Consider the following 15,293-nt stretch of genomic DNA (forward strand, 5'->3'; position numbering starts at 1 on the left):
CAGCAACTTGACAGAGTGATTTCCATGGTAACTGCCTGTTCTGAGGGCTCTCTGATTTCCCTTCAATATCTTTAGTCCTGACTCCGCTAGTGCTAGTTATTCCATTGGGGGCATTGCCTGGAAGTCAAAGCCCTTCGAATTTCCTTGAGCACCAAACAAAATGATGTTAAGGTTAATGCCACTCAAAGTGAGTTGCACACAAATACATGTGTAGATAATCTACCATAGGGGATATCTCTACAGTATATATTCGCCAATGCCTAGTGACTTGTGAGCATTCGGGTGCAAAATGGCTACGATACACCACCCAGGTAGATGTTTACAGTGGTGGTGTACAGTATGAGTTCCCTTTACCCTATTTATGTACATGAAGTGATTTTGAGACAAAGCAAAAAGCACTATAGCTTACTAAATAAAATACAGACCTAAAGTATTTCTCTCCAGCAGCCCACCCAAGATATTACTAGGGAAAACACTGATGACATAAGTACTGGTCACCAGATAGGAATGGAGTGGAAATACCCTCTTATTAGAAGAGTGCACCACAATAGGACCCACAGGTATTTGTTAACAACAGGTCTTTTGTCTTACCTTCCTTGACTGAGGGTATACTGGGAGGAGCGGTCGTAGTGGGTGGTCTGGTGGGTGCCGGGGTGGGAACAGGGACTGCATGAAAGCAATGACATAAGACACACACACATCATTATAACATCCTTATTACATGTCTATGTCACCTCACCTGACAAACATGCTTGGTGATGCTTTCATTTACAGTATAAAAAAATATCTTCACACAGAAGATACCTCATTGATACTACCATCAAACATAATATATATAATCAGTCGGATGATAGAAGAATCAGAAGGAATTAAGAGAGTAAATCCGAGATGGTAACTTATGCTTAGCAGCATGTTGAGTTTATGATTAAGTTACCCATGTAATTTTCTAGCTTGATCACTACCAACAGCGGCAGTCAAATTGAAATGAATTGTACCGTTTTTTTCTAGCTCAGAAAAACCCTGCTGAAAACCACATAGACTTTATCGCCGTAGTAATTCAGCTACCTCAAACTGGGAATTACTTTTGATGGCAGCTTGGGGAAACGCAGGGCAATTTAAAAAGGCCTTTAAGCTGTAATCTGTATCAAAACAAAGCTATAAATCGGTGTCTAAACTCAACGTAAATCAACTCAATGCAAACAAATGCCTGGTCGAGAGTGCCTTGATTACTGTTGTGAGTTGGCCACACACCCAATCACAATTCACTCTTAATCAAATCAAATCAAATATTATTGGTCACATACACATGGTTAGCAGATGTTAATGCGAGTGTAGCGAAATGCTTGTGCTTCTAGTTCAGACAGTGCAGGGAGGCATTAAAGTGCCTCCCAGGAGGCTAATAATGTTGTGAAAATGTTGTGATTGTCTGTAAATCATGCGGCTGTATGTTTGGTTTGGATAATGTTCTAAGAATGTTGCTACAGTCTTGAGGGAATCATTTTTAGTACAAGTATGTTCTCAGTGTTTTGTCCATGTTGAGAAATGTGTAAATTGTTCTTAGGCTTCTTATCAGCTCCCTGTGGACTGATGTTGTAACTAATGTTGTCACAACATTGTGACAATGTTGTAACTATGCTGTGAGAATAGTATGTCTCAAGTTGGTTGTAGTAGTACTGTATGTCGCATGTAGAGTAAAGAATACTAAGCATCTAGACCAGGGGTAGGCAACTAGATTCAGACACTGGCCGTTTTTTGTCGGAAAGAATGGTCGGAGGGCCGGAACACAATTCTAATAATTTGTACACTGCAAATTGACCACAACTAAGCCCAAAAAGAGATTGTATTTCAAAATAACAATCATTTCATACCGAGATTACATTGAGACACGATCACATACGTCTATGTTTTTATGTGTAGTGATGGGGGTCATGATATGGGCTGCACCAAATGATTGATATATTATAATAATTGATAATGCGTATGTTGTATTAATAGAAGGGGAAGGGCTATAAGACCCTTCCCACTACATGTATAGGGTCCTGGACCACAGATTAGCAATATATGCATTATAAGGTTTAATACTGTTCCAAAGTTCTTTTCTAGTCTCTGCCTCTTATAGAAACGGTCTGAGCAGATGTGTGAGCCATTGCGGTCAAAACTGGGTGTCTGTGAGAAAGCGCGTCAAGGCTAAAAGAGATAGACACAGACCCCTGCAGGGGAGTAAATAGATAAGAGACAGGTCAGACATACCACTGTAAGCCACACGTGAATGAAAAATTACCGCTGAGCCCTTAGTAGTCCCACTGGACTATTGTTTTCTCCTGCAAGTTTGTATAACTGTATATGCATGGGCTTGGTCTCATGAGTTGAAGGTGTTGACGTAGGCAGTTACATCACTAGGGGTTGACTGCAAGTATATTAAAGCAACTTTGACCTGTTTTATTTTGCAGAACTTACTCTGAAACATACGTGCTGTGTTTCCGTTGTCAACTTCTGTCTGCAATTGCATTAATAAAGGTTTGATTGATTTACTTAAAGAAGATATTGTCTGACTGCTGATTTCACCAATAAGCCAATGATTGACAAGAAATAAGGAACCTACCCCGACAGTGGGGATACTTAGGAATAGATTTCGTAAATTAAACACATTTTTAGCTAGTGATTTTACAGTCTTTATTTTTTTTTACTAAAAACTTTGGGGGGGGGGGACAAAATACATTTTGGGTGCCAGTTATGGCCCGCGAGCTGCCTGTTACCAACCCATAAGCTAGAATGTTGAGGCCGGGCGACAGCGACAGGTCTTTACAGTGGTGATGTTGGAACTTATGTTGTCACAATATTGTCACAATATCGTAAGAAACCTTTCTGAGAATAGTAGCAAGTCGGTTGTAGGGCTATCGTAGAGTGTACACTAAGCAGCTGTTGAGGAGGACACCTACAGGTCTTCTCTGTGGTGGAGACTGCAGGTCCCTCTGTGTCCTGGAGTTGGGCGTACACACTGATCTTGTACTGCGTGTTAGCTGTCAGGTCATTGAAGCAGTGCCGGGTGGTTCCTCCTCCCAGCCTTGCCTCCTGCTTATATCCATCTAAAATGAAGACAGAATTACCATCACATACTGTACATAGTTTACCACTAGTTACCATCACAATCAATGCTGTTGTCATCAGCAGGAGCATGTTCACCATAGAAATGTATGTAATGAATTCCAATTCCTAGATTTCCAATTCAAAGATGTCCACATTCTATTGTACAACCTCTCTTCCAGGGTTTGGGTCTACCATATTTCTTTAAAGGGATACTCCGGGATTTTGGTAGAGGCCCTTTATCAATTTACCTAGAGTCAGATGAACTCGTGGATAAAAAATGTGTGTCTCTGTGTCCAGTATGAAGGAAGTTAGACATAGTTTCGCGAGCCAATGCTAACTAGCGTTAACAAAATTAGTGGAAGTCTATGGGTATCTAGCAAAGCAAGCTAGTAGATACACATATACATTTCAGTCATTGCACTAATGCTAGCTAGCATTGGCTCGGAAAACTACCTCTAACTTCCTTCATACTATACACAGAGACATAACATCTGACAGTGCATTCGGAAAGTATTCAGACCCCTTGACTTTTTTCTAAATTTTGTTACATTACAGCCTTATTCTAAAACGGATTACATTTTAGTTTTTTTCTCATCAATCTACACACATTACCCCATAATGACAAAGCAAATACAGGTTTTTAGACATTTTTACAAATAAAAATTTGGGCAGCGATTACAGCCTCGAATCTTCTTGGGTATCTAAGATGGCGCCGACAGAGAGGGCTGCCTCGCTTCTTGCTCTTAGGAAACTTTGCAGTATTTAGTTTTTTTATGTATTATTTCTTACATTGTTAGCCAGGAAAATGTTTTGTGTTATTTCATACAGCTGGGAAGAACTATTGGATATCAGAGCGGTGGTAACTCACCAGCACTACCAGCATTATGACCAGGAATACGACTTTCCCGAAGCAGATCCTTTGTTCACACCCCCCAGGGCAATTGAACTGATTCCAGAAACCGACCAAAAACGATGCCGGCGGAGGAGAGGTACTCGAAGTGGTCTTCTAGTCTGATTTAGGAGGCGCACACACCACCCACCGCTTCCGAGTATATTACTCGCTAATGTTTAGTCTCTGGATAATAAAGTTGACGAGCTCAGGGCGAGGATCTCTTTCCAGAGAGACATCAGGGATTGTAACATACTTTGCTTCATGGAAACATGGCTCTTTCGGGATATACTGTCTGAAGGGCGGGGGTGTATGTTTCATGATTAACGACTCATGGTGTAATTGTGATAACATACCTCACAAGCAAATGCAGACCGTATTATCACCGTATTATCTTTGGTTATAGTCACGGCCGTGTATATCACCCCTCAAGCTGATACCACGACGGCCCTCAAAGAACTCCACTGGACTTTATGCAAACTGGAAACCACATAACCTGAGGCTGCATTTATTGTAGCTGGGGATTTTAACAAAGCAAATTTGAGAAAAAGGCTGCCGTAGTTCTATCAACATATCGACTGTAGTACTCGCGCTGCCACAACACTCGACCACTGTTACTCCAACTTCTGAGATGCCTACAAGGCCCTCCCCCGACCTCCTTTCGGCAAATCAACCTACCCTAACCAGAAACCGTGGATAGATGGAAGCATTCGTGCAAAACTAAAAGCGCGAACCACCACATTTAACCTCTCTGACCAAGGTCCTTCTCCCCCGATCGCTCAGTTTGGTCAGGTGGTCAGCTCTAGGAAGAGTCTTGGTGGTTCCAAACTTCTTCCATTTAAGAATGATCCAATCAAGTAGAAACATCTCAATGATGGAAACAGGATGCACCTGAGCTCAATTTCGAGTCTCATAGCAAATGGTCTGAATAAATATGTAAATAATTTCAGTAAAAAAAATTATATACATTTACAAAAAAAATTTAAAACCTGTTTGCCCTTTGTCATTATGGGATATTGTGTGTAGATTGATGAGATTTTGTATTTTATTTAATCCAGTTTAGAATAAGGCTGCAACGTAAACAAAATGTGAAAAAAAGTGAAGGGGTCTGAATACCTTCAGAATGCACTGTAGATAAAGGGCCTCGTTGCCAAAATCCCGAAGTATCCCTTTAAGCATCAAGTAAATATCAATATCTGAGCGTGACACAAGTGAAGCATCTTCTGAATTGGAGGACTAGTATTATTACAGCCATAATGACAGATGATACCAGGGGTACAGTTGGCATATTTTGTAATCACTGACAATGTAGCCGAGTAATACATAGAACTTGAAGGTGGGGAGATTCTGACAAAGTAACAGCCTCATATCAAACACATCCTATACAGTCATTTCCAATGACTACTGTCTCTAACACTGTATTAAGTCATCAAAAAGCACAGAGCTGAATATGCACACAGTATTAGCACCTATTGAACATACTAAAGCTGTGTCTTAAACATGTATCAAGACCTGTGCCTCTTACACAAACTGTGGGGGTTATTCAAATATCTGGCAACCCAAGCGGTGGCCTTAATCTGAATAGAATCTCATTATTAGGTCTCCTGTATAGGTGGCGGGCTCATTTCTCACCCCATACATTTTTTCCCGGAACATTCCCCTTAAGGCCTCAATTCAAGCCATTTTCCCACATACACCGAGGTGGTATTTTCTCTGGGTAATTATATATTTATCTAGCCATCATAAATCCTAATTTGGGCCTAATGCCGGCTGATAGATCTAATATTTCAGGAGCTCCCAAAGGTAATACTGCGAAATTGCAATTTGCGAAACGCTACATGATAATAATGAAATTTAGGTCTCAGTGTTAAACTTGATGAATTGCTTGCATTATTTCCCTATCTGACAGATTATACTCATATTTGGATTGACACAGCATTGATGTGACATTGACATTTTAAATGTTCTATAATTGAAATATTCCACCTGTTGCATAAATCCCACTAAATGCTAACTGTATATTAGGAGAAATTGTTAATTGGATGTCATTAATTGGCTAGAATTAGATTAATGCCAGGTTATCTCATTAATTCAGGATTTATTTCGTATAATCCTATGGAAGGGCATACAATATGGAATTTAGACCAATTTGAGGGCATTAAAACTTCTCATAAACTTTAACTATCTATTTAGGACTACGGCACTGACTGAGCAGCAAACTCTCACTTTGACATCAGGTTTAATTTCACTTCCAGACACCCACCCACACTGACTTCACGTCTGTGAAGTGATAATTATGACTTAGAAGGTAAAAGGCTCCTAGAATCTTTTCCTGAATATAATTGTTTTGCCTAATAATGTGCTGCTTCGATGCAAATTCAGTATCTAGTTAACTACAATCTGGAACAAAAGTGTCTGGAACTCCCTGTCAGAGCACGTTGAACAAGAAACCCAATTGTTTTTCTTTCTCATCCTCACTTGTTTTTAAATTAGGTGCAATTACGGTCATCCGCCTAACAAGTACAGTGCCTTGGGAAAGTATTCAGACCCCTTGACATTTTTCACATTTTGTTATGTAACAGCCTTATTCTAAAATTGATTAAATAAATACAAATCCTCAGCAATCTACACACAACACCCTATAATGACAAAGTGAAAACAGGTTTTAGAAATGTGTGGCAAATCTATTAAAAATAAAAAACAAAAATACCTTATTTACATACGTATTCAGACCCTTTGCTATGAGACTCGAAACTGAGCTCAGGTGCATCCTCTTTCCATTAATCATTCTTGAGATGTTTCTACAACATGATTGAAGTCCACCTGTGGTAAATTCAATTAATGGGACATGATTTGGAAAGGCACATACCTGTCTATATAAGGTCCCACAGTTGACAGTGCATGTCAGAGCAAAAACCAAGTCATGAGTCAAAGGAATTGTCCGTAGAGCTCTGAGACAGGATTGTGTCGAGGCACAGATCTGGGGAAGGGTACAAAAAAATGTCTGCAGCATTGAAGGTCCCCAAGAACACAGTGGCCTCCATCATTCTTAAATGGAAGAAGTCTGGAACCACCAAGACTCTTCCTAGAGCTTGCCGCCCGGCTAAACTGAGCAATAGGGGGAGAAGGGCCTTGGTCAGGGAGGTGACCAAGACCCGATGGTCACTCTGACAGAGCTCTAGAGTTCCTCTGTGGAGATGGGAGAACCTTCAAGAAGGACAACAATCTCTCCAGCACTCCACCAATCAGACCTTTATTGTAGAGTGGCCAGACAAAAGCCACTCCTCAGTAAAAGGCACATGACAGCCCGCTTGGAGCTTGCCAAAAGGCACCTAAAGACTCTCAGACCATGAGAAAAAAGAATCTCTGGTCTGATGAAACCAAGATTGAACTCTTTGGCCTGAAAGCCAAGCGTCATGTCTGGAGGAAACCTGGCACCATCCCTACGGTGAAGCATGGTGGTGGCAGCATCATGCTGTGGGGATGTAAGCACACTGCCAAGACAACGCAGGAGTGGCTTCGGGACAAATCTCTGAATGTCCTTCAGTGGCCCAGCCAAAGCCCGGACTTGAACCCGATCTAACATCTCTGGAGAGACCTGAAAATAGCTGTGCAGCAACGCTCCCCATCCAATCTGACAGAGCTTGAGAGGATCTACAGAGAAGAATGGGAAAAACTCCCCAAATACAGGTGTGCCAAGCTTGTAGCGTCATACCCAAGAAGACTCGAGGCTGTAACCACTGCCAAAGGTGCTTCAACAAAGTACTGTGTAAAGGGTCTGAATACTTATGTAAATGTGATTTCAGTTTTTTATTTTTAATACATTTGCAAAAAATTCTAAAATACTGTTTTTGCTTCGTCATTATGGGGTATCGTGTGTAGATTAATGAGGGAAACAAACAATTTAAACAATTTTAGAAATAGGCTCTAACGTAACAAAAAATCAAGGGCCTGAATAGTTTCGAATGCACTGTATATCTTGTCCCCACTCACACTTGGCTAGCCATTGTTCACTCTTTTAACTATAGGATATGTAAACATCAAATCAGCTCACCTTTTAAAAAGCCTTGTAGGCCTACTGTACTGTATATGATTCTAAACCAAAACTCTAACCCCAAATACTAACCCTGTCACACCCTGGCCTTAGTTATCTTTGTTTTCATTATTATTTTAGTTAGGTCAGGGTGTGACATGGGGAAGTTTGTGTGTTTTTGTATTGTCTAGGGTGTTGTATGGTTTAGGGGGTGAAGTAGAGTAGATGGGTTAGTGTTCAGTGTAGGTGTCTAGGAAAGTCTATGGTTGCCTGAATTGGTTCTCAATCAGAGACAGCTAGTTATTGTTGTCTCTGATTGGGAGCCATATTTAAGGCAGCCATAGGCTTTAGCTGTTTGTGGGTAATTGTCTATGTGTAGTGTTTGTGTCAGCACTATCTGTCTTTATAGCTTCACGGTCGTCAGTTTTGTTATTTTGTTAGTTCGTGATTAGTTGTTCGTTTCTTGTTTGTTTTTTCTCTCTTCTTAAAATAAAGAAGATGTATTTTGCACATGCTGCGCCTTGGTCCAATCTCTCACAGCAAGACGATCGTGACAGAATTACCCACCAATCTAGGACCAAGCGGCGTGTCAAGCGGCAACAGGACCCACCTACACAGGATTCATGGACATGGGAGGAGATACTGGATGGTAAGGGACCTTGGGCACAACCGGGAGAATATCGCCTCCCTCGTGAAGAGCTGGAGGCAGCTAAAGCCGAGAGGAGGCGATATGAGGAGGCAGCACGGAAGCAAGGCTGGAAGCCCGTGAGTACAACCCAAAAATTTCTTGGGGGGGGCCTTAAAGGGAGTGTGGCGAAGTCAGGTAGGAGACCTGCGCCTACTCCCTGTACTTACCGTGGAGAGCGAGAGTACGGGCAGACACCGTGTTACGCAGTAGAGCGCATGGTGTCTCCTGTACGCGTGCATAGCCCGGTTCGGTACATTCCAGCTCCACATATCGGCCGGGCTAGATTGAGCGTTGAGCCGGATGTCATGAAGCCGGCCCAATGCATCTGGCCACCAGTGCGTGTCCTCGGGCCGGCTTACATGGCACCAGCCTTACGCATGGTGTCCCCGGTTCGCCTACATAGCCCGGTGCGGGTTATTCCACCTCCCCGCACTGGTCGGGCGACGGGGAGCATACAACCAGGTAAGGTTGGACAGGCTCAGTGCTCAAGGGAGCCAGTACGCCTGCACGGTCCGGTATTTCCGGCGCCACCTCCCCGCTCCAGCCCAGTACCACCAGTGCCTACACCACGCACCAGGCTTCCAGTGCGTCTTCAGAGCCCTGTGCCTCCTCCACGCACTAGCTCTATGGTGCGTGTCTCCAGCCTTTTACCACCAGTGCCTACACCACGCACCAAGCCTCCTGTGTGTCCCCAGAGTCCTGTGCGTCCTGTTGCTGCTCCCCGCACTAGCCCTGAGATGCGTGTCCTCAGCCCGGTACCACCAGTTCCGGCACCACGCACTAGGCCCAATGTGCGTTCCCAGGGTCCAGCATGCCCTGTTCCTTCTCCCCGCACTAGCCCTGAGATGCGTGTCCTCAGCCCGGTACCTCCAGTTCCGGCACCACGCACCAGGCCTACAGTGCGTCTCAGCCGGCCAGAGTCTGCCGTCTGCCTGAACTGCCCGTCTGCCCAACGGCGCCTGAACTGCCCGTCTGCCCAACGGCGTCTGAACTGCCCGTCTGCCCAACGGCGTCTGAACTGCCCGTCTGCCCAACGCCGTCTGAACTGTCCGTCTGCCAAGCGCCGCATGAACTGCCCGTCTGTACTGAGTATTCAAAGCCGCCCGTCTGTACTGAGCCTGCAAAGCCGCCCGTCTGCCATGAGCCTTCAGAGCCGTCCGCCAGACAGGAGCCGCTAGAGCCTTCCGCCAGACAGGAGCCGCTAGAGCCTTCCGCCAGACAGGAGCCGCTAGAGCCTTCCGCCAGACAGGATCAGCCAGAGCCTTCCGCCAGACAGGATCAGCCAGAGCCTTCCGCCAGACAGGATCAGCCAGAGCCTTCCGCCAGACAGGATCAGCCAGAGCCTTCCGCCAGACAGGATCAGCCAGAGCCTTTCGCCAGCCATGAGCAGCCAGATCCGTCAGCCAGCCATGAGCAGCCAGATCCGTCAGCCAGCCATGAGCAGCCAGATCCGTCAGCCAGCCATGAGCAGCCAGATCCGTCAGCCAGCCATGAGCAGCTAGATCCGTCAGCCAGCCATGAGCAGCCAGATCCGTCAGCCAGCCATGAGCAGCCAGATCCGTCAGCCAGCCATGAGCCGTCCAGCCAGGATCCGCCAGAGCCGTCCAGCCAGGATCCGCCAGAGCCGTCCAGCCAGGATCCGCCAGAGCCGTCCAGCCAGGATCCGCCAGAGCCGTCCAGCCAGGATCCGCCAGAGCCAGCCAGCCAGGATCCGCCAGCCAGCCAGGATCCGCCAGAGCCAGCCAGCCAGGATCCGCCATTCAGTCCGGTGCTGCCCCTCAGTCCGGTGCTGTCCCTCAGTCCGGAGCTGCCCCTTATCCTGGTGCTGCCCCTTATCCTGGTGCTGCCCCTTATCCTGGTGCTGCCCCTTATCCTGGTGCTGCCCCTTATCCTGGTGCTGCCCCTTAGTCCGGTGCTGCCCCTTAGTCCGGTGCTGCCCCTTAGTCCGGTGCTGCCCCTTAGTCCGGTGCTGCCACTTAGTCCGGTGCTGCCCCTTATTCCAGTGGGGTTAAGTTGGCGGGTGGTCAGTTGGAGGAGGCTACGAAAGCGGGTAGTGACTATGGTGGGGTGGGGACCACGACCAGTGCCAGAGCCGCCACCGTGGACAGACGCCCACCCAGACCCTCCCCTAGACTTTATGCTGGTGCGCCCGGAGTTCGCACCTTAAGGGGGGGGTTATGTCACACCCTGGCCTTAGTTATCTTTGTTTTCATTATTATTTTAGTTAGGTCAGGGTGTGACATGGGGAAGTTTGTGTGTTTTTGTATTGTCTAGGGTGTTGTATGGTTTAGGGGGTGAAGTAGAGTAGATGGGTTAGTGTTCAGTGTAGGTGTCTAGGAAAGTCTATGGTTGCCTGAATTGGTTCTCAATCAGAGACAGCTAGTTATTGTTGTCTCTGATTGGGAGCCATATTTAAGGCAGCCATAGGCTTTAGCTGTTTGTGGGTAATTGTCTATGTGTAGTGTTTGTGTCAGCACTATCTGTCTTTATAGCTTCACGGTCGTCAGTTTTGTTATTTTGTTAGTTCGTGATTAGTTGTTCGTTTCTTGTTTGTTTTTTCTCTCTTCTTAAAATAAAGAAGATGTATTTTGCACACGCTGCGCCTTGGTCCAATCTCTCACAGCAAGACGATCGTGACAAACCCCCTGTACCAAACCTGTACAGTCTGTCCTACTGATGTTATATCTTATGCTTTATACTGTATATAATATAGCATAATATAACATGGTATATCATAGCATTTGAATACTGTTACAAATGACTATCCCCCAGTTCCTTATTCAGTTCTGTTGGGATGTGTGAAATCTCTGTCAGGATTACAAGTGAATCCTCCTCCTGGCAGGCTTCTGTGTCCCGACCGAGATTCCCTGCCAGGAGCATAATTCCTGACCGGGATCACATGTGGATTTTAGGGAGGAGCTGACAGCCTTATCCACATGGAGACGTGTGGCCGCATGGTAATCACCTCCTTCCACTAGAGTGGCTGTGTCAGTGTGTGGGAATACCAATGTGGATTTGGTTGCATATACTGTACAGTGTAAGTCTGCACACAGCATTGTTAATGCTAAATTATAATTATTTAGCCTCTATGGCCTATTTATTGCCTTACCTCCCTACTCTTCTACATTTGCACACACTGTACATAGATTTTTCTATTGTGTTATACTGTACGTTTGTTTATGTGTAACTCTGTGTTGTTGTTTTTGTCGCACTGCTTTGCTTTATCTTGGCCAGGTCGCAGTTGTAAATGAGAACTTGTTCTCAACTGGCCTACCTGGTTAAATAAAGGTGAAATAAAAAAATAAAATACTGTCAAGGAGAGGGTGTGGATATTTTCCTGCCATGACAAATGACTTGCTTTTAGTAACCTCAATACTGTAAACAAACTGTTGTTGGTTCAAAAGGCACAGGGCAAGTTGATAATAGTGTATGTTTGTGTGGTGCTCGGTACTCACTGAGCAGCGACTCGATGACCACACGGTATAGAGTGGCATGGCGGTGGGCACCCCACTGGGCACACACGCTGGTCATCCTCACCTGGTAGGTGTTCAGATTGGTCACTCCAAGGTACACTGTGACAGAGAGAGACAGGCACATTATTACTGTAATAGATCCACCACATCACACTGGAAACCATATCACTCCTCTGAAGGAGATACATAGTGTGAGCATGGATGCCAGATCTGCCTCTGCTTGAGCCAACTCCTTTGTTGTTGTCCTGCATGTGGCAGATCCACCATATCATACTGGAACCCATTTCACAATGGGCCTAAGACTGAAAAGCATGTCTATGGATCAGTATCTTGTCATCATGACTTGACTTTAACCAGAGCAGCGAGGGTAAAAACACCAGTGATAAAATGATACAGCACAAGACCTGCATATCCTTAACGATACTGAGCAGACATTTACCGTCAGGCAGTACATCTATCGCCACACAGCATATGTCTCCATTTGGGTTGGACTCTAAACATATGGAGCCTTGGCTTCCGTAACCCACGCATGCATTTTTCATTGCGTAAAAGTTATTTTGGGAGTTGAAATATGGTGCCGGTATGTTACTCCTAACGATCGACAGTACAAACCATTTATGCAAATATATGCATACATTTCTTAATCTCATTATTGCGTGCTGCTATGGGTTTGAATATTTCAGTGGGACATAGTACAGTTTCATTCCAAAATGCTACATATCCATTTTCAGAAATATTAGTAAATTAGGTTTTATTGTTTAAAGAAATATGAAACCGTGGATAGATTGGTATGTTTTTTCACTATTTAATCATGGCATGGAGTTGTTCAATGACAGACAGATATTCGTTTAAAATCTATCACTTGATGGTTTCATTACAGAGAGACAAATAATTATGTTTTTTTGCAAAATGCTATATATCCGCCTCACTCTCAGAGAAATAAGTAGTACAGCTATGTTTACTAGAGTCAAATGTAACAAATAACTCAATTTTTAACAAAAATGTACAAATTATACATTTGTGACATCAATATTAAAATGTTAAACTAATAATAATAACTCAATACAGTAATATGAGATTTGTATGTATAACATTTGCATTTGACATTGTTGTCGTTTAACAGACGCTCTTATCGAGATCGACTTACAGTAAGTGCATTTATCTTACAATAGCATACATATATAGCATACCTACATATCACAGTCAAATATACAGGATACGAACATTGCATCCAGCTAAACAATGGATATATAGCGTTTTGCAAAAATAACACATTTTACTACACATCTAAAATATATGCATACAAAATCTGAGAACAGCTATATTTTACACACACATGAAAGTACCCATAAGCAATAATTTCTGAGGAAAAAACACAAATGTGAAAAATTGGTGGATATAGTGTTTTGGGGAGTTTTGAGTAAATTATGTCCATGTTTTGTACTGAGAGTCACAAAAACAAATTTACCCACAAATGTTTGGTAAATAATCTCATCTGCATATCTTAGAACATGCAAATTTCACAATGCATATGAATAAATTCATAATGTTTAAGGTAGACTGCGTTACATACTACATAACATTAAATATAGCCATTCATTAACTTTCACAACACAACTATATTTAAAAATAACAGTAAGACAAGGAGATCTTGAACATGACATTGAGCCATCCCCATTTTCTCTTATTATAGTGCCGTGTTCATTAACATGCTCACTGTATGTCAGTCAGGCATCAAACTCCACCCAAGAGACACCCTATCCTGATGGCTATATTGCTATCTATGCCCTTCAAAATCATGCGCTACCCAAGCGTGCTTTGCTTAATTATTATGCACAAGGTGATATCATAGTCTTAACGCAAACAAATGCGAGTCTCTAGTCTCCACTCCTCCCTACAATCTGATTATCTGGGAGCTGCCAGCTCTAATAAGACAATGATCTCTGTTACAGTGCTGAGTCGCTGACACTGGTACTACATTAGGCACGTCTGCCTGGCCACTTGATATCATTGTGGCGTCTTCAGTCTCTGATGGAGTGAAGCTGTGCTACTCAATAATTCACACTGACTCAGACAGTTCCAGTCAACCTACAGGGGCGGCAGGTGGTCTAGAGGTTAGGAGCTTTGGCCCAGTAACTGAAAGGTTGCTGGTTCGAATCCCTGAGCCAAATAGGTGAAAATTGTGTTGACGTGCCCTTGAGCAAGGCACTGAACCCTAATCACTCTGGGTAAATGTAGAGAGGGGTCTAACTCAACCTTACATATGCATGGAAAAAAGATGATGACTAACGAAAGTGGTATAATATCTAAAAATGTCTATATTTTATGTAAATTGTCTTGTTTCTGATGAGCGATCAATGTGACCAAAAATCTTGTAGTAAGTATTAAACTGTTTAGTATAAAGATTTGTTATGTTCTGTAGGCACGAAGAGGGTAAGTAATTATGTAGTTACAGTATACACAGTGTCCATTCTGGAGTCCCGTTCTACCTGGAGGCGCTGAGTTAAATAAGTTAAATAAGTTGAATAATCGATTCATTAACTGTTTATTATGCAAAGTATCCATTCTCAAGTCCCATTCTACCTGGGGCTAGTCTACTCACATGTCCTGGCCTTGCCGGTGAGGGTCTCGCTGGAGCCGGTAGTGTAGGAGGCGATGACCCTAACGCCGTACTCAGTACCGCTCATCAGGTTCAGGATCAGCATGGTGTTCACGTCCTCGCCCACAAAGGTCTCCAAAGCAGGTCCCGGAGCTGTGGAGAAGAGAGGTATGTGTGTGTGTGTGTATATGTGTGAGAGAGAGAGACAGCTCACATTCACCACCACACATACTACCGCACACTGCTTGCAGAACTCGTAGGCTACTCTCGCCTAAGGAGCATTTAAAACATTATTGATTTTTTTTCAGCTGTCCGTGATTGCTTGAATTTCATGAATACTGCATCGTATTAAGGGTGAAGTGGAGTTGAGTGTAGTGGCTTGTCAGTCAGAAACCAGCTTTAGACATAATTGTGTGGAAAGTTTTAAACATGTTTTGTGTCAATGCGGTTTTGCCCTCTACCAGAGGGCATCCTAACAATAGCATGATAGGTATTTCTCTGTTAATAAGCATGTTGTGCTTAGA

The 15,293-nt window shown here is 43.7% G+C and overlaps 1 protein-coding gene across 1 annotated transcript in view; it reads right to left on the reverse strand.

Moving 5' to 3' along the window:
• The window catches only part of LOC120026807 (collagen alpha-1(XIV) chain-like), a 75,574-nt gene that overhangs the window by 32,387 nt on the left and 27,894 nt on the right, over nucleotides 1–15,293 (reverse strand). The window contains exons 16-19 of the mRNA XM_038971521.1: nucleotides 14,773–14,922; nucleotides 12,153–12,269; nucleotides 2,940–3,086; nucleotides 592–666 (exon numbers count right to left, since the gene is read on the reverse strand). Of these exons, the coding sequence (XP_038827449.1) occupies nucleotides 592–666; nucleotides 2,940–3,086; nucleotides 12,153–12,269; nucleotides 14,773–14,922 (489 nt within the window). The remainder of the gene's footprint in view (nucleotides 1–591; nucleotides 667–2,939; nucleotides 3,087–12,152; nucleotides 12,270–14,772; nucleotides 14,923–15,293) is intronic.

This window comes from Salvelinus namaycush, chromosome 32 (assembly GCF_016432855.1).
Source record: "Salvelinus namaycush isolate Seneca chromosome 32, SaNama_1.0, whole genome shotgun sequence".
Taxonomy (NCBI): domain Eukaryota; kingdom Metazoa; phylum Chordata; class Actinopteri; order Salmoniformes; family Salmonidae; genus Salvelinus; species Salvelinus namaycush.